Consider the following 24705-nt stretch of genomic DNA (forward strand, 5'->3'; position numbering starts at 1 on the left):
AAGTGAAAATGTTTTTATTTTTACATTTGTCATTGAGACCTTTTTTTTTTTTAAAAAAAAAACATTATGTAGACCAGTATGTCACTCAAGTTAAAACTAATGTAGGAGTAAGAAACATATATTTTAATTTGTTGTACACTATGCCATAAGAATCTAATTTTAATTCTATATTAAAATGTATCTGTAAAAATTTAAGTATTGTTTGGTGTTTTTAGTGGCCAATTTATGGAAAGACAAAAATGTGGTGATTCGGGTCCATTTGAATCGCGAATAAATCTCCAATGGACATTTTCTCTTGACGTGCCTCTTATGAATAAATTTCTTTTTAGCAATGCATGTCATAATTTTATTTTAGACCTTAATTTGGCTATTTAATGACATATCATACTAATAAAGTACAATAAAAGTAAATAAAATCATGTGGGAAAGACCACGATGGTAGGTGAAATAATGTGATTAAAAACTTCGCTAACCACTGATTAAATACAACATAATTGCTTTTATAATACTGCACATATATTTTAACAGTAAAAAAATAATTTGTGGACAGCCCGTAGTATTAAAATATGGAAAACATGATGTCACACACACACAAACAAAAATAACACGTAACAAATATACTGCGCATGTGTACAAAAAACACCAAACCGTTGCCTGGCAACGATTGCTAAACTAAAGTTGTGTTAGCTTGTAGGCTTTCTTGTAAGTTAAACTCGCTCCGATACACTTACTCTTGTTTAATTAGCGAGGGTGGCTTGTTCCACGGAGCTTCTGCTGTCACCAAGCCTCCGCCGAAGTCTCCCCGAGACACAATGAGCGCCGGGCGGCCGTCAGAAGGCGCGGGCTGCATCAACTGGTGGGGCTTCAGTCCATCTCGAGACCTCATTAGTGCAGGTGAGCCTGCAACAACTTCGAAAACGCTAACTCTATTTTATTGTTTTTGTTTGTTAATATTTTACCCTGTTTTGTTTTAGTTTTTTCCCCCCCGCATAACATTTTAAGAGGGATACTGACCTGACCGTACAGTTTATCCGTGTTTGTACAAATTCACAAAAAAATAAAAATAAAATGGACGTCTGAAATCGCGTGACCAACTATCGCGAGATCGTGAAAATTAACGTTTTCCCGTGAGTGTCGCGATGAACTCTCGCGAGAATGGGAAAATAAAGATGGCGAGCGTGTGTATGATTTTAAAAATGTCAATAAAATAATTTTTTAAAGAGGCAGAAGAGCAAGAAAAAAAGTGGAATGTAAATAATGGACTATACAACAAATGAAGTGGAAAATGCCAGATTGATGAGTTTTCCATAAAAAAAAAGTGATCTATATAAAAAAGTAACAACGATTTTTAAATAATAAAATACAATATAAGTCAATAGAATTATTTTTTCCACTATTGTATTTATGCGTAAAACCGGTAAACACAAAAAGTCCCCCAAATGTAGTAGTAAATCACTTCAATTGGATTTACTGGCACAATAAGCCCCAATACATTTTTCCATATACAGTAGTGGACATTGGCAATCTCGCTCTTCTCATCAGGCCCTGTGAGACATGAAGGGGAAGTCAACGTTTTACTGGCCGGAAGTGGAGATCCGAGACATATCCTGAAGACCGTGTCCGGTCTGAGGGACGAGGACGTCCTCAATGTGAGCCTAACGTCTTGAAACATAACTCCGGAAAGGGAGGAAAGCAAATATCTCCCTGTTTCATTGTAGGTATGGCTGTTTGAGAACAACATGGAGGTGGTCGCCAGACAAATGCTGCTGCTTTACATCGCATTGACACCCCAGGACATGATGGGACTCAACGGTGGGTGCACATTTAGCCAACGTATAACGCAGTGTCTAACGTGACCTTTTCCCGTCCTTAGAGAAAACAGAGATGTTCCTGGAGCTGTTTGGCAACAGCGTGATCCGCAGCCCGACGGACGAGACGATGAAACGAGCGGCGGCGCAGCTTTTGCTCCACGTCAGCGACATCCCAGAGGCAGACGTGCACCCCTGCTTCAACACGTCTCTTCTTAAGGTGCGAACTATTGTGAAACATCTCGTCCACATCAGTCTCACTTGTCGGAATGTTTCCAGTTTAAGGAGCGGGATGAGCTGGCCAGGATTTTTAAATCATGGATGCCACATTCGTCTTCTTCTATTGCGCCTCTCTCCATTTCCAAAGCCTGGGATTACCGTGTCAGGAAGCACCTTGGGACGCGCTACGACGCCAAGAAAGGCTGCTTTGATTGGGATCTTACTATGAAGCTACATGAAAAGGGGGTAATAACAACAACACATATTGTCATAAATAGATTTCCCTCCTGGATGTTTTTTTTTTCTACTGTCCCCACAGTGCAGCGTCATTAACAAGCATCAATATGTTCGGTGGAGGGAGAGCGGCCTGGCCTTTGAACTTCGGGAAGGCGTCTACCAAATAAGCAACCCCAGCTTGCTGTCTTCTCGCGTGTTCAGTCAGAGAGGGGACAGAATGGCTCTGAGGGGCTACTGGGGGGACATCGTGTCCAGCCCTTACCTGGCCTTCGGTATTGAGACAGAAGACAAGAGCTTGCTCAAGACACAGAACGGCCACCACATGAAGACGGCACAGGATATTTCCTATGCAAACGTGCAGGAATTGTTCCAATCCCTGTCCAGGAGACAGGAATGTCAAGCTACTCCTCAGTCGAGCACGGAGGGGGAACGTCCGTCCACAAATAGTGAGCAAAATTCGGTCGCAGTCAGAGGTAAGTGGAATCTTGTACAATGACGACAAAGAGACATTCAAGCTAGTTAAGTTTCTTGAATCATTTTCAGACCTGATGCGGCTTAAAGGGGTCTCTGTCAACTTCCTGCCTCTGGATTCCCTTCAGAAGCTGGCGGAAAAACGGAAATATGCCAATTTCTACAACATAATCCATTTCTCAGCCAGGTGACAAACAACAAATACTTTGATCGCGTTCTACAACTTATGAATATCTTGGAGGTTTTATGATGATTTATAGCACAGACTTAGCCCTACTACGACTCTTTAATGATATCCTCCTGGCAAACGGTGTTCCGCAGGGTTCGATTTTGGCGCTTCTGCTGTTTTTGTTGTATTTACAAAAAGGATACATTCTCATTAAGACCACTTCTGTCACGTCTTGACGCCCCTTGGCGTCTTATCTAAAGCCAACAGTCTCAAACTTTTTAAATTGGACAGTGATTGTATTTTATTGGACCGGCAAATTGGTGCTGTTGTCAAATCCAGCAAATCCAGTTTCGTGTTAGACAGACTCCATGCACAGCAACAATGGTTTTAATACATTAAATTGGGTTGAGTTATTATTATTATTATTATTTTATTACTGCGCTCATATTGGACCTCATTAGATAGTGAAGGGTCAAGAGTTAACAGTGTAATCTGTTTTAATTTGCTATCCCTATATTTGAATTGTTGCCATCTGACACTGTATGTCGCCGATCATGTTTAGCTGCGTGCACCATTTGGGCCCGACAATCCGGCAGATTGCAGCACCAGACGCTGTGCTCATCGTGGAGTTAGCCAAGTGAGTTATTTATTTTATGAATTAAATATCATCAAGGCTTGTTACCATGGTGACAACATAGCCGAATGTAATGTTGCCTTTGCTCCCCGAGGTACATTTTGGACCTGAACAAAGAGCAAGAAGCTGGTTTTGCAGAGCGAGTGTCCGTGATGTGCCAGGAAGCTGGATTCCAACCATGTTCTGAGGCGAAGAGTGATGACCTTCATGCTGTTTTTGAACCTCGCAAGGACAAGTGACACTGTCATCTGTCAGTTTTTGGTGCACGGGCATTTTGCGAGCGGTGCAGGTTCAGTGAGTGTGAATGATCAGCTCAATGTGCCCGCATATAAGACCCTTTGACATGGAATTTTTTGAGGCCAATATATGACCAAATAATAGGCTACTTAATTTAAAGGGGGAAAAAAAATGAATGAAATAAATATTTTGGTCTCTTATAACAATAAACATACACTAATTTCTTTGTCCTTTAGCATTTGTTTAACTTTAAAAATTCATACATTTTGATTTTTTTTTTTTTTGGTATAGCAATGTTTTAATGTTTAAAAAAAAAAAAAGTGTGTGTGTGTGTGTGGGGGGGTGGTGAAAAAAACAACCCCCCCCCCCCCCAAAAAAAAAAACAAACCAAAAAAAAAAACAGCCAATTCTTCTAAAGCGATATTGTCCATTTAAATTTAAAGGCATATTTGACTCATTGAGCCATTTTCAGCAGTAAAAAGTTAATATTTTGTCTATAATTAATTTGGAAACTTCATAATTTTTCATGTACAATTGATACCTTTAAAAAAAAAAAAAAGTAATTTTTCTACTTGCTGTCGACTGATGACATTACCTGTGCTGAGGAAGTAGGTAACGACGATCATGGCTCAGTTTACTGACCAAACCCAGAAAACAGGTGAGCCATGATTGGTCGTTACCTACTTCCTGCCCATGTGATGTCATCACCAGTCGACAGCAACAAGAAAAATCACTTTTTAAAAAGGTATTAAATTTACATGAAAAATAATGAAGTTATCATATTAATTCTAGACAAAATATTAACTTTTCAGTTTTCACTGCTGAAAATTGTTCAATGAGTCAAATACCCCCTTTAAACTAAATCCTTAATATGATATACCCTATTAAAAAAGAAAAACAAAACAAAAAAACAACTGCATATTTTCATGCAACACAGCTATTTATTCACGTGTTTCCAAGTGGTGCGAAACTACAAATTTGCTAAATTTATTTATTTTTTTGCCACTTGAGGGTGTCGACTTACTTCCAGCGTCCTCCAACCTTCCCCTTCCCGTGGCCCTTTTTGCTGCTCCAAGACAAGAGAAGATCTTTTTGAGTATATTGCCACCGGTCGGTCGTGCGCACGCTGCTGTGTGTTATCAACTCACAACTTTTGAGCATGCTGGATTCTGTTCAGGAGGACGGTGATCTGGAGTAGGCAATGGCAAAAGTAAAGAATTTACAATGTGAACATTTTACCATAGACTGACTCAGTATTGCTTGTATTTGGCGAAAGACTCACCTCATACTTTTGCCTCTTCATCTTCTCAGCAAGGTCAAATTTCTCTGACTCTAGCTGGTAGATGCACTCCCACATCTCCCCAGCTCTTTTTCTAAAAAAAAAAAAAAAAAAAAAAAAAAAAAAAATCTGCTCAAGATTGCATGGCTTCTAATTGTCAAATCCAACAAGTTTTTCCAAAAACATTCATGATTGTAAACATCAAACGTATATTTGCAAGTGACCTGAGGGCGTCCTCTCTCAGGTCGTCAATCGCTAGCGGCTGCTTCCTCTCCGACAGCGTCTGCTTTTTGATCTCCCTTGCCGTTTGCTTCTTGCCCCGCCTCTGCTCCACCTGCACCCATTCGGATTCAGATGACTTTATTGATCCCTAACAGGACAATTCCCCCAGTCGAAACCCATCCAAGAAACATGAAAACAATAGTGAAAAAAAAAGAAAAACATAAGGGGATGGAAAAAGCAAGGGCCCTTTAAAGGGGGGCACAGTGTGAACCTGGAAAATGAACATAGTCACATTAAATCACAATTGTACAAAATACCACCACAAAAATTACTTCTATGTTGGCCCTGATCACACGCCACAAAAAGAAGAGAAGACACTCAGTTCAAAAAGCTCGCGAAGAGAGAGGAGAGGAACTGACTGACACAATTCACTCCTGCACTCTCTGAAGAATCCTCTCCTCACCCTCTCTTTTTATTTGGTTTCCATGCCCACGGGTAGTTACGGGTGTTCCAATCCTAAAATGCAAATGCAAGGCATAATTGGAACACAGTGTGCTTGTTTGTCTGTGTGTGCATGTGAGTGGAAGATTACTGAGTACGTGTGGTCAAGTTTGCAGTCATTTCAAAACGGACAACAGGTGGACTTAGGTAAAATGTTCTTGTTGTGCTCTTGAGTCATATGTGAATGTGGGTACGGAGCAAAGCAAAGCATTTTTTTATTGCAAGCAGAAGCAATTCGTTAAAAAAAAAAAAAAAAAAAAGTTCAACATGAATAATTTGTCAACAATCCGACCGACCTTAGCCAGGAATCCTCCAAAGTGAGCCCCCATGTTGGAGAGCACTTTCTTCTTCTTGGCCTCATCCTCCGCCCTCTTCTTGGCCTCCTCATCCTCTTTCCTCTGCCTCTCCTCCTGCGGACGCCACAGTTAAGAGTTCAACACTGTAAGTTTTCCCAGACGGCAACGTGTCGAAAGCTCATGTCGGTTAATCAATCACCGCAATCCTGGACTGCCGGTCGCGCTCTTTCTCCACCCTCACGCGCTGCTGCTCGGCTCGTTCTGCCCGGCGACCCTCCTATGGCGCAAAAAGATATTCATCTGGGATTCTGGTTGGGTATTTTATTATCTGCATAGGATTACAATTCTTGATTTGAGCCCGATGAGCTCCTCCTCTTCTTTTTTTCTCTGCTCAAAGTGGACATCAATCAGGGTTTGAAGCTCCAGAAGATCTTTCTCCATCCGCTTTCTGTGGATATCCTGATGGGAAAAGACAAAAAACAGCTTTTATTCTAAGTTTTTTTTTTAATTATTATTATTATTACTACAACTATGCTTCAATCATTTAAAAAAATAAAATAAAACAATGAGTGGAACATACATCAAAGTCAACTCTTTCGCCCTCTGGGATCTTTGGGGGCGCGAGCTGTGTGGCCACCGGCCTGTAAAACAAAACAAAAATATATTTTAAAGTCATTATGGGCCACTTCATTAGGTACACCTGCGGTCTAATCCAGCAATTACTGAAATGTAATAATGGTAGGGAATCGGGATATATCTTTATGGTATTGGATGTGCAGGTGTGCCTGATAAAGTGATGAATGAATGTGACGCGTACGAGATACTCACTTGTGCTTGGGCCGTTCTCCTTCAACGTGGTAAACCAAAACAGTTAAAGATGGAAATTAATAAGACCAGGAAACTCAAAAAGCACTAGAAAAAAAATGACATTAACAAAGAAATCCTTAAATATATTCTTTTACCTCCTTCTCCCTGCTCATCTTCTTCTGTGGAGGACAAAGAGGTCAAAAGTGATGTATTTTTATTTTTATTTTTTTTAATTGACCCAACTTACCTTCCTGGTGCACTCTAGATGAAAACATGAAAAATTAAAAGTGGAAGATCATGTTTGGCGAACTTGTTGAAATGGAATGTACTCACCCGTGATCTTCTAAATCAGACATTGTGACACTGAAAAACACACATAAGAAATTAAATACTGTTCAGAGTTAAAAACTGAGCATCTTAAATGGGAAAACAAAAAAAGGTGTATCATTCCTCGTCATACAAAATACATTTGGTACCAAGCGACATACATGACACGATGACTGTGACTTTGTTCAAAGGCAACGCAGCAAGTCAAGGAGCATTTGTTGTTATTATGATCTAGGAATAGAAGAGTGACCGCGGTGGAGTCATGTCACCCAGGATACGAGCCCATCATTCTTGTTTAATTTGATTTACTCCAAAGGACGCGCGGCGGACGGCTTAGAAGTGGCCGGCCGGCGACTATTAACACCAGCCGGCTCTCCTATTACCGTTTAATCTACTTGCATCGGGGCCGACCTGATGGGAACCTCTCATGGTGAGCACACTTTTGAGTTTGGAGAAACATATTTTATACAATTGTTGGTCACAACTTCACTTCAGCAAATTAATCAAATTAAAGCCAATAAATGGAATTTATTAAAAGTGCTTTTTAACACTGGTGAGTCTGTGCACTCGTCAGTGAAATAGGAGGGGCAGAAAGAGCTGATGTAGATCCAGAACCAAAAAAAAATAGAGCTTTGGTACAATTTTAATGATGCACAATAGCCAGCAGATGGCAGCATTATCAAAGAACGGAAAAATATATAGAAATAATTACCAGTATTTTTTTTTTTAATCATAAACAAAAGTGCAAGAAAAAAGCCAATTGTATGTACCCGTAATGTAATTAGACCATTTAAAAAATGCTAAAGAAAAAATGTAAATATAAAAATATTGAAATTGTTTTAAAAAAAATTCCAGTTGGTAATATAAACTTGTAAAATGCATTCAAAATAGGAAGAAGATTTAAACAGTTGAGGGAGGGGAATGTCTTCAGTTCGCTTAAAGGAGTAAAAATATTAACATATCTCACATTCAACAAAAGATGCATAATTTTAATGTTGATCTTAAAAAATAATAATAAAAAAATAAAAAAATAAATAACAAAAACGCCATTCTTTTATTGTCTCATACTCCATGTTGACAGTGGTTGCCTAAACGATTAATAACAGGGACATATCCCGGGCACGAGCGCATTAACATGATGGATGAAGGCCCCGCATAGTTGAGAGCTTTGGCCAACCATGAAGCACATTCAGACCACGTCAATGAGAATAAACATGGCAAAAGGTCAACACGCGAGGGCTTGGCCACGGAATTCCTCACGTTGCTCCACCGTTAAGATTTATGGGGCCGAAGTGAGCGTACAGTGTTGCCTTGACTCAACATGACCCCAAATCATCTTTCCCCATTGAAATGAATGGAAATGTCATTAATCTGTTCCAGCACCCAAAATGTTTTTGCAACATATATTTGTTTTTCATAAGATCTACACCACTATTGTATATGTATGTATTGTACTATATAACCATAGAGAATTCAACAGTTTGGGGCATCATGATCTCATGTATACCACTGTACAGTATAGCCCTTAAAGATGGAGCACTGCTATTAACATTACTTCCTTGACAAAACGTCCACTTAACATGACAGCGTAATAAACACGTTACACTGCAGTTTGCGTCAGTAAGCGTGTGGGGATAAAACTGTCCCATGAGAAGAAGCTTAAGTAAATAGAACGTATATTATCACACCCTGACGGGAGGAGCGTGTGAGCAAGGGGGTCAAGCGTAAACACATGCAGCACATAAGCCGTTAATGTGGTATAGATACTTACTGCTTATAGTGCTTGGGGAGCTGCAAAATAACTTGCAATTTAAAAATGTGCAGAGCTCCATTCGGTGTTGGGAGCCAAGGTCGATTAAGATCTGGTATTAATTGGACATGCATGAATCAAGTTTTTTTTTTTTTTTTTTTTTTTTTTTGTAAATATCCAAAAATCTCTTTAAAAATGTGAACATGGAAAACTACTTAGTTCTCATTAGATTTTTTTTTTTTTTCCTCTCTCCTTTTTCCATCCGGACAAAACGAAATCCATCAAATTATATTTTGTGCTTTAAAATAAATAAATAAAAAATATTACCACTTTAAAAAAAAAAAAAAAAAAGACAACTTTTTCTCTTAAAAAATGGCAAAATTTAGTCCTCACTCTTAAGTTTTTTTTTTTTTTTTTTAAACCAATGTTCAATAATACCACTTTTTTTTTTCCAGACCATTACCAATACAAGTACTCTTTGAGTAGTCACCGACACACATACCACAAGTACATTGAATTCCCCCAAAAAACAATGACAGATACAAATGTTCCTTAAAATTGCATGAAATTCAAATGAATTACAGTAATGGTCATTTTCATTTTTTCCTCATTTCTAGTTCCTGTTTGCAAAATGACCACAAGAGGGCGGCCAATACTGGTATTGGCTACCTACTATCTCGAGTACGGGTACCTTAAAATAAGGCTGGTATCGGCATCGATACTGCATTTGAATTGTATTTATTAAGGTAGCTTAAACTTTTTACTTTATCTTGTTACTCCATTACATTGAACGACATCAGAATTCCAATTTTATATTTTTGCCTATTTGATATTCATGCTCCAATTTAAAGAAATAAAGGTTCTTCATCAACTACTCTGTGCTTACTTTTTTGTTTATTGAATTACATACAGGAGTACTTTTTTTTTTTTTTGCTTTTACTTGAGTCATACCATTTTAAAGTACCAAAAGTAAAAAAAAAATTGGAAGTGACCCAAAACTGTTTGAGAACCTTGCTTAAAAACTTGGTACCATCTGAAGTCATATTTTCACCGTCTTTTAAGACTTTTTTGTTTTGTTTTTTTAGTTTAACTATGTCCCCTCTCAAACAAATATGTATCTCTCCATTCACTAAATTATGATTACTTGCTGTTGAGGAAAACGTGGCAGCAATGAATGGGAAACATGCAGTTGTGAGTGCAAAAAACAACACAAATAAATAAATAAAATAAAAAAAACACACACGATGCATTAAATCTAGAGAAAAGTCAGCGTACATACCAGTTTAGTGTCAGACGGACGTAATAAGCGGACTGTGTCGGGCACCGGCTCTTTTATAAAAGGCGGCAGGGGCGGGTGACAAGAAGGGGACGCGGAATAAAAATGAGCAAGCGGATTATTGTCGGCTTTTGGGAGCTGAAGCCCAAGTCTGGCAGAGCGGCTCGTGAGCGAGCGCCTCGTTGCTGAGCTCACAGCTGAAATGAGAAGACAAAAAACGACAGGTGGTGACAGCGCAGAACAAAAGAACCATTTTTTTCCCCCCTTTTAACAATCGCAATCCTGAGATCATCGCTGCACCCTCAGTCACAATTGCTTCATTGCAGGAGACCATGAAAACAAATTGTAAAAAAAAAAAGGCAGACGACAAGCACTTATTTCTTATACAATGTCTTTATGTTAACTTGTAATATTTCATTAAAAATTCAGATAAAATGCAGTAAGCCTGTGTGAGAACCAAGGAGCTTCGTTCCACAAACCGTTTAACACTAAATCCACAATCTGACCTGCACGTGTTCAAAAACATATATTGCATTGTTATGGTGCTTGTAAAGAACTGAAGAAATTAAAAAAAACAAAACAAAAAAAAACACGTTGATAGATACAAGGAGCGACCGTGCTTAACCATCATTTAAAATGCATTTGAAAAAGTAAAGCTTTTGGCACATGAGAACCATCACATTTTAGTGTAGTGCAAAGCAAAATGTTTTAAAGTGAAGGAATGTTTCAGGTGTCAGTATGTGAGTGCGTGTGCGTGTTGTCGCTGCACAACGTCCAAGCAAACAGAAGCGCAAATACTAAGAGACGCTTCATTGGTATCAAAACATAAACATGCCCCTGCACATCAACTGTTAAAATAAATATTAGCTTTTTTTTCTTTTTTTTTTTAAAGAAAAAATAGGAGTATTAATCCCGAGTGGAACTTAATGACACATTATTCTGTGGTCAAATATATAAACGTACGTCGTAAAAACATCAGCTCACTTGTACCAGGTTCCCTCAACTGAGCTGTCTGCTTCGATTTTATTGGCTTATTTATTTCTCCTCAAAGTGAGAACATGTCCAGACTTCCCTCAATCATCTTCCCTTTCTTTTTTCGTCTACATGTTTTTCTTGACCTCGGGCCGACTCTCCTCGGTTTTGCTTGGTTCTTTCTGGCCGGGGCTCATCAGGTCCAGTAGGTCGTGCAAGGCTTTTGTGATCTGAGCACCGAACTTATGGGCACCCTTAAAGTGAGTGACACACACAGGAAAAAAGGGGCAACTTTTACCATCTACTTTAAAGTGTGGATCTCATGAGAGGTTGTGAACTCACAGTGTCGGGACAGGAGTGCTTGCAGGAGATGTGGAAGTTGATCATGCTCTCTCCCACAATGTAGTACGACACCCCATAACCGTCATCAGCCACCTGAAAAGGCAAATAGACAACTCATATCTTGATCAACTATTCAGAAATGTAAAGATCAAAATTAGCACTAACCGGACCAAAGCCTCCCCCGCAGGAAATGTATTCTGGGTGGTTCACGAGGTCAAATAGCTCCACCTGCTGGATGGATGTTTGACTGGTGGACAGCCTCCAGGGCTCTGACAACACCTGAAAGGACCAACAAGACTTTCCGATTAGTACGATTAAGGAGGCAGACTACAAATCAAATTCAATTTAATTCAATTTAATTTAGGCCAACTTAATTTAATTTAGGCTGTCAGTCGTTTATAATTGTTAATCAGAAATAATCGCGTGATTTAACAGTTACCTTGTGAGTAATAGCAAATTAAGCACAAATTTTATCTTATTTTATTATTTTAAAATTTTATTTATTGTTCTAAATGTCCAATAATTTTTTTTTTACAATTTTTCATACGCTTCACATAAAAGTGGACAAATAAGGTTTCCAAAAAAAAAATAAAATGGTTGCATCTTTTAGTTTATTGCTACAGTAATTTTATAATAAGTAAATTGTAAAGTTATTTTAAAGTTAAAAAGATATCTTAACTCATTTGCTCCCAAAAACATATAAATACATTTTATGCGTTTTAGTGTCCCAAAGACGTATGTATACGTTTTTTATGGGGTTTTTTTGTTTTATGCTAGAGTATACAGAATGCTTTGATGCAGCCTCTCAACTGCAAAGAACGGTTGCAGAAATGATAGTTATTACACAAACGGCCAGCAGGTGGGAGCAGAGCAAAGGAGAGCAACCAGGGTCATGTTGAAAAAAGTTCAATTAGTCACAATTCTAAATACCGTAGATTTGTGAAAAAATGATAAAACTTAGTTATATTCTAATGCTAATTGCCGAAAAACGGAAACAGATAGAAATATACTTTTTTTTTCTGAAAACAAAACAAAAACAAAAAAAGTACCTCTTTCAAGAAAGGCGACTCCACTCCAAGGTACTGGGACACGACGTAGAGGCAAAAGAGGTGTCTATCGATGCCGGCGCCGGTCATCGCCATGCGGTAAAGGTTCTGGTGCTTTTCGGATGCCGCTCGGAACAGACGCCTGCACACGTCTGCTGACTGGTGGAGAAATAGCAATTTTGAGTTCCATTAAAAACAGGGCTTGAACGTTTACAATCTCACCTCTCCACCCACGAGCGCTTTGACAAAGGCACTGCTCTCATTGGTGCAGGAGCGCACCGTTTCGGTCCTGCCTTCCCTGAACAGACGGGTCATGGAGGCCTCATAGGTCAGGCAAAACGTTTTGCGATTCTGGAACATCATGACAACAATCGTTTGTAACCGCAGGGAATCTCGAGTCCCGAGACCCATCCAGATTGCTTACCCTGAAGTAGGCCAACTGAAGAGCCACCTGGATGAAGGCGTCCGGACTGACTCGACACTTCTTGATCTTACTCTTGCCGAAGTCTTGGAAAGATATCACGTGGAAGTCGATGTCATCGGCCAAGGCTTGGGCCACCGCCAGGGACTGAGAGATCTGCTCCTCGCACTGTGGCACGCACATAAATACACAGGGTTCAATATTTACTTATTTATTTGCTACAAATAATGCATCATTGTTTGTATATCTATGACAGTGGCTGAGTGACATCATGTAGTGAGAGCCCAAACCATTCAATTCTCCTCCACTAGAGGGCATAAAGTATTCCCCTTTCTATTTCTATTTACCATTTATACAACTGCATAATAGCTTTGTGTCAGAATTATTAACTTTCTGAGTAAAGTAAGATGATATCATCATTATTTTTAGTTAACAGTGATTATGGCAGGAGTTGTGTCCCAGACCTAAATGCGAAAATCTGAGATATAGAGATATTATTTTTTTATTAAAAAATAAATAAATTAAGCCATAACATAATCCTCGCACATGCCTCAATTAATACTTTTAAATCCAGATTAATAACTTTGCTTCCCATGCCTGTGAATGGTCTTAGTTAAAGCATTTTTAAAATCAAAATTTAGAAAATCTTTTTCTTGCACTTAGTGTCCATTTTTTTTAGTAAGTGCTTTTATTTCATTACTTTGTTTTTTTAAGTCTTTAGGTTTTTTTTATGCTTTTACATGCAGTTTGAATCATGTAAACTACATTGCTACCTTGTGTATGAAATATGTGATATAAAGTTGCTTTGCCTACACATTTCAACATAATAAAACAAACACATAAATGTATTTTAACATAAAAAAAAAACGCAAGCACAAAATGGAATACTGTATTCACAATAATGATAAAAAGAACAGGTTTTTTTTTTTTTAAGCCTTAAAATACCCCTCCTCACATATGAGTACACCCCCTTCAAAAAAATTACATATTTTATTTAATATCTCAATGAACATAAGAATAATTTCCAAAATTTTGACAAAATGTTTTCTGTAGAATATGCGCTTAACTCACAACCTGAAAGGTTGTAATAGAATTCATAGATCACAAAATCTTAAATTCTATCAAATTGAACAATGCAAAAAATTAATGCATCCCACCCATGGCTGTTATGGATAGCAACTTGTCTGCTAGGCCTGGAATTAACAGGTTGTCTGTCTTTTTCTTGGGGTCTACTTATTAGTGCAAAATGTACTTTAATAAGTTTAATTTAAAAACGACTTTTTTTGTGGCTACCAACTAACAAATCTTGTTTGCAATCAATGGCCCATTTGTGAGAGTATCTTAATTCTAACAGGAAACTAAAGGTGTTCTTACAAACCTGTTGGGGTGTGCTCATTTATGCTGAGCACTGTATCTAAAAAAGAACAATTCAACACATTGTAAGCACCTTTCAAAATGAAAGAAACTCTCGATAGTTGAACCACAAAATATTGTGGAATTACTGTACAGGTCTTCTTGTGACTCTTTTGTATGGTGATGTACAGCGAGATACTTCGAGTTCGGAAAAAACACTGCACTAAATATCTGTCCAAGCCCAACTAACCTCTGGAGTAATTTTCCAGGTGAGCTTCAGAGGTTCTGCAAGTGACGGGTCCACGTCGCCTTTGCAGTGACCTTCACTGTTGTAACCGAGCTGGAAAGAGTCGGTGGCCACGACGTACTGAAAAGACAGAAAACTCAAAATTGGCAACATTTGGATCCATCAACAAGCTAGCGGATCTTGGGTGATCCCGCTCACCTCCCACAGGTGCGCGATCACCGGTGCGTCAGCCCACGAGTGTTCCGCGTTGATGCCGTTCTTACCGTTCTTGAAGATGACCACTGAGAAAGACTTGTCAAACCACCTGTGTGACGAGAGAAAAGTTGGATGTTGGACATCTACGTTAGGTAGGGCTGTGCAATTAATCATAATTCAATTAAAGTTTAGATTATTATACTTCACAATTACAAAATCACATAATCATAAACAAAACAAAAAAAGATTATTAATACTAATTTTTGAGTTGTTTACATTTATACAATTGCACCTTTTTTTTATTTTAAAATTATCATTTTTTTTCATCCAAAAGGAACTTAATTAGTGTTTCAAATAATTTTATTTGTCTTAATATTTTTGGGTTTTTACGTTTAGACACTTTCCTGTTTTGTACCAAAAAATAAATGATCGTCCTCCTGCACAGTGCGCATGCCAACTTCATATTTTTGCCAACATAAATAAATAAATATTATTATAACTATATAGTATTATAAATTCTGTTGGGTCCAAAAAGAACTTACATAATTATAGTGTTTCATTTTTTCTTTTTATTGGTCTTAATATTTTTAAATGTGTAAACACTTTCTTGTTTTGTACCCAAAAAATAAATGATTGTTCTGCTGCACAGTGCACAAGATGAAAGTTTTGCCAACATAAATAAATAAATATTATTATAAATTCTGTTTGGTCCAAAATAAACTTACATAATTATAGTGCTTCTATTTTTTTAAATGGTCTTAATATTTTACATGCTTAAACATTTTCCTGTTTTGGCCCCAAAAATAAATAATCGTTTGAATAATCATGATTTCAATTATTGCCAAAATAATCGTGATTATTTTTTCCATAATCGAGCAGCCCTAACTAACATTAGTAGTGTTGAAAAAACAACCTCTGGGTTTTTGCTATTTGCTTAGTCCTACAAATGACAATTTTTTTGTTTTGTATGCAGAAATTACAAGGTGATGGATACAACGTGGTTGTCTGTGCGTGCAGAGTTCACTTTGTAGTCCACCTACCTGTCGTAACATTTCCCGTGCAACAAGGATTTCGCATAGCGATCCAGAGTCCCCGACGGGTCGTCTCCCATCATGCCCTGCTCGTCGTCGTCAAGGGCCACGAAGAACGCAGCTTTCTCGATGCAGTCCAGCGAGCGCTTGTTGATCCCGCTGCTGAAGTACTTGCTCCTGGCTTGCGCCCACGGAATTCTAGGTTGAAAAGCGACATTTGAATGAAAATCTCAATTGTCACATCTCCTTTTGATTTCAAAATAAAAGCAGTTGCCTGTCAGACAGACCTGTCGCCGGCGGTCAAAGCGCCAAGTTTGGCTTCTCCCGTGCACGGTGGCGAAGGGTCATCAAGGATCCTCTGAATCTGGAATTCGATCTCCCTGGGGGAGAGCAGTCGGCCCGCCTGGTACACCCTGAGCCGAAAGTAGCGTCCTCTGTGGTACACGGCTACATAATCGCTGTCCTGCCAGTGCTGCACGGTGTCTTCAAGAGGCAAAAGCGGATATGCGTTCTGTTTTTGCACGTATAATATGCAGCTCAAGTATCTTTAGAGGTGTTGCTTGTGTGTAGCTTGATTCAGCATTTTTGTTTGTTGAAGTTGGCAATGTGGCGCCCTCTTTTGTATCAGGATCCATCTATTTAGGGACAAGCATTCCGAATGTCTGGCTTGATTCGGCACACATAGCTATTTGTGAATGAGATGCAGTTTGCCAAAGCCACAAAGTGATTACATTTACAGGGAACTCGCCTGCATCCACATTTGAAGGCCAGTCGGGGATTTCCCAGTAGAACGACAGCATATTTGAGAGAAGACTACAAGAGGAAATGGAGGAGCACTGGGCCTGAGTTGAAAGGATGCGATTTGCACTTTTGGTTTCCAAATAACAAATAAATGATAAAATGTGAAATGTGCGTTCCGCTTTTAGTTATCCACAACTGTGCTAGTTAGGGGTCGTGTTCTACATCAGGGTTTCTGCAGGTATCAGCAAATCTAATTTAATGCTTTTTAATGGCATTTTTAATGAAACTTAATTTAATGCCCACTTTGTAATGCACACATATACATACACAAAGCAAAATCTACTTCATGTGTTTTAATCAACTGCAGAAAGCCTGTAAATCTGAAGATCTAAATAAAATGAGAGACGATCCGGCTTGATAAAAAAGTATAAATACTACCTGTTAGCGTTCCTGGGATTCGACATGTGTCAAACATCCTCTCAAACTGATAGGAACAGCAAGGAACTGCAGACCTCAACAACCACTGAGTCGGAAGAAGACGACGACAATGAAGAAGAAGAAGTGCGGACCGCAGCAACGCCAGTGAGAAAAAGGATAGAAAACCCAAGAGAATGGGATGGAAAAAGAAAGCGAGGGAAGATGAGAGAAGACGTGTGGGCAGATAAGAAAACAGATGTTAGTTATTTAAGACAACGGCCTGATAGAGCTCAACGGGACGGAAGGTGACAGGTGAGGGATGACAGGACTCACACAAAACTTTAAATGCACCACCCTCCCAACCCCAGATTCAACCATTGTGGATCAAACATCTGGACAAAAGGCCATTTTGAGGGGATGTTGACACAATATGTGCGTGCCTGTGTGGAAATGTGTGCGTGTCCACGTCTGTCTCTTTACCCGTCTCCTCTCCAGGAGTGCGTGTGGTGTTGAACATCCGCTCACACTGAGCCGCACACAAAGGAATGACAGTGCCGGGTATGCGACTCTGAGGGGCGAGGGAGGGCGGGGGTCAGAGGGAATGGAGGAGTTGGAGGAATGAAGGGGGTCAAAGAAATACAGGAAAATGGGGGCAGGGGAGGAAAACAAACATGATATGAGAACATGAGGGTCTTCACATACACATGAAAACAAAAATTAAATTAAGGACATGCGTATTACATATAATAAAACACCACAGATGATTACAAAAACAGATACAAATGGTCCGCCTCATTGCATTCAAAAGGAATCACAGTTCGCGTTGGCGCGACTCTTGTTGCCTTGACAACAGAGTGGCTAAACTCACAGGTTTGATCTCTTCTCTATTGAGCTTGCGGCGGTACAGGAGCAACGCATGGATGGTGTTACCGGCTCTGGCTGCCTGGATAGGTGTGGGGGTCACATACAGGAAGTCCTTGGGGGAGAGAAAAGAATGAGACCGGAAGTCAGCAAATTCACACAAACTATGACACAGTTGCGGTTCATACAAAAAACTAGGGACGTTCGATACCTCTTTTTTTCCAGACACTGATACAAAATATTTATACCAATAGCATATATATTAAGTAAAATATATTTGCATCAAAATGGTAAATACCATGCCGTAATAGTTACTGTTGACCATAATGGGGCTCCTTCCTCGCAAATAGACATATTCCTCCCACCAGTCGCTGACCTAAAACATATTAAAAACATTACAGTTAGAAAGATAATAATATAGCCGTGGATTGCTGTGTCAGCATAAATAATGCAACACAGAAACTCTCAAAGGCATACACTGTTAACGACATTTTCCGAAGAATGTGGTTACTCACATAGTTGGAAGCCCAGAGAGATTTGAGTTTGAGGTACCACTGCAGGCGATTTCCAAGGCGGCTCTCAAATTCGCCGGCCAGCTTGGTCATACGCTCATACTGGGTGTCATCCATCAGCGGACGCACTGACTCCAAATACTGAGCATGAAAGACAGTCACAGATTTGTGTTGAGGTCATTTTCTGCCATTAAGTGGCATTAGTGTTTCATGCTGGACATTTTCTTGTCAAATTCAGAGCAATTGGTATTAGCAACATGAAGCAACTCGTGGACTCCAGGCCATTTTGTTAATCTTAACTTACAAATACATATCACATCACATTTATTATTGCTAAACTGTATTTCAATTTTTAATGGTTAGGGCCTTCATTTTTGCAAAATCCATTCCATGACTTCTCATGACCGGCGAAGACCCTGTTTTAAAAACTGGCACAATTGACACACAAAACGATGACAAAGCGATCTAAAGACAGCCACCATTTCCTGTGCGTCACATGGCAACCTACCCTCTTGAGCGTGTCCTTGATGGCCGGCACAGGCAGCTTTGGCAATGAGCCCTGGTAACTGTAGAGCAGAGGCTTTCTGCCAGAGAATATGCGCACCAGTGCCTGGCATATGGACACAAGCATGTGGTTAATAAATTAAAAATAAAAATAAAATACGAAAAGCACTTTGAAAATGGGGAGGTGCAGAAGGAAAATGGAGGAAACTCGCACTGACCACCCAGACTTTCGTGGTGGTGGACATCTTTCCGTGCTGCTCAAACATCCAGCGGTGGTAGGAGAGGAGCTGCTTGAGGCACAGGCGCATGGTGAAGATGAGCAGGAGCCACAGTAAAGTGCTGAAGAGCACCGCCGAAACCACCGTCTGACATTGGGTGCTCATGGACTGGCTGTGAGAGGAGAAAGAGCAGAAACTGTTCAGGAACATTTCAGTTATTGCTTAATCATCTACAATGCCAGGTGAGTGTGTTATTCCTTACCTGACGGGCAGGTGCTCTTGTATCTTGGCTATGAGTCCCATGGAGGGGTCGGAGCGAGTGTACATGGTGGCCAGGATGGCAATGACCACAAAGAGCCAGGAGGACGGACTGGCCGGATACACTCCTGTGATCACGCTGTTCTATTCGTCGGAAGAAAGAAGACAGATTGATTGTTAATCCGATTCCATCCGCTTTCGGCGTCACACTGTTACAATATTTACATAATGAATAAATTACAATGTTTTCCAAGTTTATTTTATGTATGTGTGATGGACATGAGCTGCAAACTACGAGGATAACATTATCCGATTCCATAGACTCTTGGGTAAGTATGAGATGCAGTGTAACATTATTTTTCCATTTATTTATCTCGTGTTTTTACCTATTATAGTGGACGTCAGGATAGTATGGCTGTAACGTGTTGTAAATTAACCAAGCTTATATATGTAACATTTTTAACATGATCATGCAAATCAACTTGCAATTGTGATTGGTTAGCTGGGATCCGATTCCAATCATGAACTAGAAGTGTTGACATCATCCAAAATATGCATTTTTATTGGTTTAGACTAGAGATAGACCGATATGCTTTTTTCAGGGCCGATACCGATACCGATTATCGGTAGTCAAGGAGGCAGATAACCGATATTTGAAGCCGATATTCATTTGCAGTAAAAGTTAAAATGTCGGCACCAAATTTTTGAATAATGCAAACCCTAACCGTTCTTTACAATGGATTCTCACACTGCACTTTTCATTTTACATCCTTCCATCTGCAATAAGACGTTGGTGGCGGGGGGAGTTAAATGTGGGGCCAACGTGACATTACCTTTTATAGCATTTGGGATACTTGTAGTTTTATTCTATAAATCTTATATTTTTACATTTTGAAGTAATAGGAGGAACCCTGTCATCAAAATGTGCATCAGCTGTGTCATTACTTAATACTACAGCAAAAAAAAAAAAAAAAAAAAAAATCCATGAGAAAAACTATTCATCCCTGAACACCATACAGTTCTTGTAGACCTTATTCTCATTATGATTATTGTTATAGTTACCATATAGACAGGATTGATAAGCTTAGGATCTTAAATCTAGAACAGCAATATCATGCTACTCCTCTCTACAAGAGAACTGTCAAAAGACAGCTTCAGGACTTCATCATGTAGTTTACTGCCACTTAGGATGTCCCAATCAACGCAGAAAAAAGGTAGAGTAAAATAACTTGGTTATAATAATAGTAAGAATAACTTGGTTAAACAGACATTGTTGCGGTGGACTGCTGCCAGTTTCTGCTGTTTAATGTGTTTTACACTTATAGACACGTGTGTGTATATGGGCACACTATTCTCTCACTACTGTACTGTACTGTATCACTTAATGGCACAGATTTACTTGTCTAAATAATAACTGGGCTGCAACATTGCTAATTCACATTAACAAGCACTATCTTAGCTGTCCACATGAATAGTTACTAACACACAAGAAAGTTATACAACACACCAAACATGAGCTCATTATTCAAAGTATGATGCACGTAACGAAATTACATCACTGAACATTAATTGCAGCCGACTACGGCCGTAGATGTTACATATTAGTGGCATCCATTGACGGCAGACATGACGTGAAAAGAGAGACAAAACGAGCAAATAAGCACACTATACTTTAGTGCACTTCTCTACTAATGCCAAACATACGGAAGAGAACACGTTCGTGTAGTTAAACGGTGTTTGAGACACTTAATTAGTTACGGAGCGGACTTTAACGAGGTGCACAACGAGCTGTCAATCAAATCGACGTCGAAGCTTAAGGCACACAATGGCAAACCAGTGCGACAAATAAACACAATATAAAGTAACTAAACGCTATTTAGTGTCACTGTGGCATCTCACTGCATAATAACCGCTATGCAACAAGTAGTGGACGTGACCCAGAATGCAATGTGTGCGTCACGAGAGGTAAATATAATGACATTACTCTACTCTTAACATGGAACTAGACAATATAATAATGACAACTGTTAATATTTGGAACCTTTCTAACAAACATTGTTTACTTAATTAAGTGAAAATGTGTGTGATTCCCTCCCCGAGTAGTTCAAGTAGCGAATTAGCTACTGCGTGTTAGCCTATATGCTAAGCTGAACACACCACTGTTAGCGGGGATTCAATGCAAGGCAATGCAGCTCCATTCATATAGTGCATTTAATACACAACATAATTCAATGTGTTTAGCTTATCATGGTGAAAAGTTCGGCGGAGTCTCTTCTCTTTTAACTTACCTTCGAAGCATGTGTCTCGCGTTGTGTCCGTGGGTGCGTGTGTGACCGGCTACAGTGATACACGGCATACACTACTGATTGGTTCTGGCTCTTGCACGGCTAACCAATCAAATGCTGCTATGGGCGTTACGTTGCTGGAGTTGGACTCCATAACAGACAGAGGCGCTCTGGGCTGCATTCGAAGCGAAAAGACGGCGTTTTAAATGGATCGCTCATATCGGCCGTCAGATTAATAAAACAAACCGATACCGATATGTACCAATATGTCAAATATCGGCCCCGATTATCGGCCCAGCCGATTATCGGTCTATCTAGACATGCGACATGTATGTATGTCATGTCCACCGCCATCATCTATGGGTCCGAATGGGTTAAGCATAACCACTGCTTCATTGATTGACCATGTCCACAAATGACATGTGCCCGCAGGGCATCAAGCGATCCAATGTAAAGTTCATATTCAGCACGAAGGTTTTACGCTTGTACTCATTAACTTCTGCAGTATGCCTGCATGGTTGAATACTAACAATCAAAACAAGCGATGACCTGCAGCGAGGCGTAACCGGCGAGGCGAAACATACCTTGAGTCTAATGATACGCTTCTTCCAGGAACGGAGGCCTGAGCGGTAGATCTCGGAGAGGGCTTGATGGGACAGCTTCAGATCGATGCCCTCCGGGGTGACGGTGAACTGGAAGGCTACTGCCTGGTGGGCCTCCGCCATGATGACTGCGCGCTAAAGGAGAGAGCAGGTTAAGGGTGAAGATAGTGACAGTTCGAGGGTAGGGAAGATCATGCCGTGCCATGGAATGACGAGAGCTCAGCTACGATCGCAACACGGGTCACGTGGATCTCCCAAAGCAGCTGCCTTTCATACCGGGAATGACCCACTTACTTAATCATGGGATGCTGGGGACTGCATGCAAACTGACAATAAACAAGGTGACAAACGCTATCGTGGCTGAAGGGCAGGCTGAGAAGTTGATGGTGACTTGTTAAATTTTTTGATACTAAGTGGGTGAGGGTCTACCAGTCTACAAGTATCTCTCTTTCTACTTAAGTACAGGGTGGGAGTACTTTTACCAGCTCGGTCGGTCAGCATAACAACCTGCTGATTTAAACTGCTGATTTAATGACTCCGTTCAAATGCAAAGTCAGCTTACTTGAGCTACATCTAAAAATGCTGACTGGCTGATGTTTTTGTTATTTTCCGTGTTGAACTCAATTTCGCCTCACAAATGGGATTGATTTATAGCCACAAATAGGCTATGACATCACTTAAAGCCCTGAGGTCCTGCTCCTATCAGACAGCACTATGGCAAAGCCAGTTTTTAGAAATCATTTCACATATGATACGATACTGTATCATAAGATTAAAATAGTTTAATGCTTAATGTTGTGGCTCACAATAATTTATTCAGGTGTCATTTAATCTGAACATACAGGGCAATTTATATATATTTTGTTTTGGGTTGAGATCAAATGATGTCCAACTCCAAAGATATCCTGGCGTACGTCCCTTCCTCAAGCAGAATACAGAGAAACACCAGCGGTTACTACAAGGCAATGATTTTTATCCTGACTCATCTCATGATCAAGCGATAAGCGGTAGTGTTTTCATTTAATGGTTATACTAATTTTTTCAAACCCCAGACCAGTCATGGGATCGAATTAAGAACAGTACACTCTTTTTGAACAGTTTTGTTTTTGGTTTTTGTCTCTAACGTCTGTAGGTGTGGCATCAGGAAATGTTTCTTTTAGAGGCCAGAACACTCCCTCTTTTGTTTGGGCAAATAAAATTACTGGCATCCATGGCCCTTGTGTCCTCCTCTGACATGATCATTTGGCTACTGTTGCAGTTCATTTCAGCAGAAATAATATATTCTTCTTTTTTTTTTTTGCACCCTCTGGATACATTTGCAAAAATGTCCATGCAAATAAACACAGCTGTTAAAAAAAAAAAAATCTGGTTTTCCCCTTTTAAACTTCAGCCTTATGGTTTTTTTTTTTTAAGTTATAAATATAATTGTTTTTTAACTGCTCCAGATTGTGTTATATTGCATAATTGCGACAAGACTGTGGCCTTAAGTGGATTAAGTGTAAATTCCCACTACGTATACTATAGGCCCAAGTACCAAATGCACCCGCCCGTCATTGGTATGCAACCACTGTGCATTACTTTACTTTCATGTGTACCAATAATGATAATAGGTCAGCACAAATGGAAAACAGAAGTAAACGCCATTTGGTTAATATTTCTTTTTTTGTCCACCAATTTAAAACCGTCTCCGCGTTTGCAGCTAGCTTATGATTGAATAGAACGACACAAAAAAACAAAAAAGTTTGAAGTGAACTCGTCGTGAACAATGAGTGACGTACCAGAGCGAGTAGTGGCGGTTTTGCGGGATTTGCATAATGTTGCTGCTGGCCAACACTTTTTGAATGGCAAACATTTGAAACGATGTTTAATTTGCAGGCATGTTATGCAAATTCCACACAGGCTTTGATACGTTTCTAACGAAAATACATTACATTTGACGTTAGCTAAAAGCTAGTTCCTGTTTTGCGCTTTGGATTCCCTTCTTCCTCTTCATACGGACATTTCTATTTTCCCAACATTCCTATTGCTGTATTTTACGAGGAATTGGTCACGATGTAAGTGAGCTAAATGGAGAAAATTGCAATTGTTGTCGGTCAACGCCGAGTCCATTTGAAACTGGAACTAGCCCCAGTACTGTAACGATAGCCACAGTCGTCACGTCAGCCTCACGGTAACACATTTTTAGCCACGCTCGTGTTGTCATACCTTTTGGTCTTTACGGGGTACAAAACGGAGAAGCTGGATCAAATATTTCACTCAAAACATCGACAAAAGCCGTCGGTGTGTCACCGTAGTCCAGTCGGCCCTTCTCGGCTGCAAACTGTACAACCGAACAGTTGCTCTCCTGAATGGACCTGATGATGCATTTACGGACTGTCGGAAACGTCGAAATCATGTTATGGGTTAGTGAGTTCATGTTGCCGGAGCCTCAAGTATCATATACTGTACGACTACTTTAATTAGAAGA

General features: G+C 39.7%; 2 protein-coding genes across 6 annotated transcripts; one reads left to right on the forward strand and one right to left on the reverse strand.

Moving 5' to 3' along the window:
- Positions 1-385: 385 nt before the first annotated feature.
- dnaaf3l (dynein axonemal assembly factor 3 like) lies at positions 386-3991 on the forward strand. Its single transcript, XM_077503234.1, has 9 exons — positions 386-894; positions 1543-1649; positions 1719-1812; positions 1874-2028; positions 2088-2273; positions 2347-2737; positions 2808-2922; positions 3467-3541; positions 3633-3991. Exons 1-9 carry the CDS (start codon positions 813-815, stop codon positions 3775-3777), a joined length of 1350 nt encoding a protein of 449 aa, XP_077359360.1. The 5' UTR covers positions 386-812; the 3' UTR covers positions 3778-3991.
- Positions 3992-4694: 703 nt separating this feature from the next.
- Positions 4695-24622, reverse strand: LOC144004535 (troponin T, slow skeletal muscle). 5 transcript variants are annotated; one of them, XM_077501768.1, is made up of 25 exons: positions 24444-24622; positions 22221-22373; positions 19356-19495; positions 19094-19265; positions 18880-18981; positions 18375-18512; positions 18158-18235; positions 17867-17974; positions 17020-17104; positions 16128-16323; positions 15850-16038; positions 14813-14918; positions 14618-14734; positions 13018-13182; positions 12816-12944; positions 12597-12752; positions 11713-11826; positions 11548-11640; positions 6416-6532; positions 6273-6350; positions 6074-6187; positions 5279-5388; positions 5058-5148; positions 4924-4964; positions 4695-4841 (listed from the first exon to the last, which is right to left on the reverse strand). In XM_077501768.1, exons 2-25 carry the CDS (start codon positions 22359-22361, stop codon positions 4796-4798), a joined length of 2826 nt encoding a protein of 941 aa, XP_077357894.1. In that variant the 5' UTR covers positions 22362-22373; positions 24444-24622; the 3' UTR covers positions 4695-4795. The 5 variants fall into 5 exon arrangements, with proteins under 5 accessions (XP_077357894.1, XP_077357892.1, XP_077357893.1 ...); XM_077501765.1 differs by lacking the exons at positions 4695-4841; positions 4924-4964; positions 5058-5148; ... (2 more) ...; positions 6273-6350; positions 6416-6532 and adding an exon at positions 10608-11459 and having other exon boundaries at positions 24444-24618; XM_077501764.1 differs by lacking the exons at positions 4695-4841; positions 4924-4964; positions 5058-5148; ... (3 more) ...; positions 6416-6532; positions 17020-17104 and adding exons at positions 10608-11459; positions 17479-17566 and having other exon boundaries at positions 24444-24618.
- Positions 24623-24705: the final 83 nt, after the last annotated feature.

Source organism: Festucalex cinctus, chromosome 17 (assembly GCF_051991245.1).
Source record: "Festucalex cinctus isolate MCC-2025b chromosome 17, RoL_Fcin_1.0, whole genome shotgun sequence".
NCBI classification, from domain to species: Eukaryota; Metazoa; Chordata; class Actinopteri; order Syngnathiformes; family Syngnathidae; genus Festucalex; species Festucalex cinctus.

What these genes read in the sequence shown, in the direction of transcription:
- dnaaf3l (XM_077503234.1), top strand. Translation starts at nt 813, where the DNA reads ATGAGCGCCGGGCGGCCGTCAGAAGGCGCGGGCTGCATCAACTGGTGG. An exon ending in GGGACGAGGACGTCCTCAAT is followed by an intron (nt 1,650 to 1,718) that starts GTGAGCCTAACG and finishes GTTTCATTGTAG; the next exon opens with GTATGGCTGTTTGAGAACAA. An exon ending in TCAACACGTCTCTTCTTAAG is followed by an intron (nt 2,029 to 2,087) that starts GTGCGAACTATT and finishes GAATGTTTCCAG; the next exon opens with TTTAAGGAGCGGGATGAGCT.
- LOC144004535 (XM_077501768.1), bottom strand. Translation starts at nt 22,361, where the DNA reads ATGGCGGAGGCCCACCAGGCAGTAGCCTTCCAGTTCACCGTCACCCCG. An exon ending in ATAGAGAAGAGATCAAACCT is followed by an intron (nt 17,105 to 17,866) that starts GTGAGTTTAGCC and finishes CTTCCGACTCAG; the next exon opens with TGGTTGTTGAGGTCTGCAGT. An exon ending in ACCGGCAGTCCAGGATTGCG is followed by an intron (nt 6,188 to 6,272) that starts GTGATTGATTAA and finishes TGGCGTCCGCAG; the next exon opens with GAGGAGAGGCAGAGGAAAGA.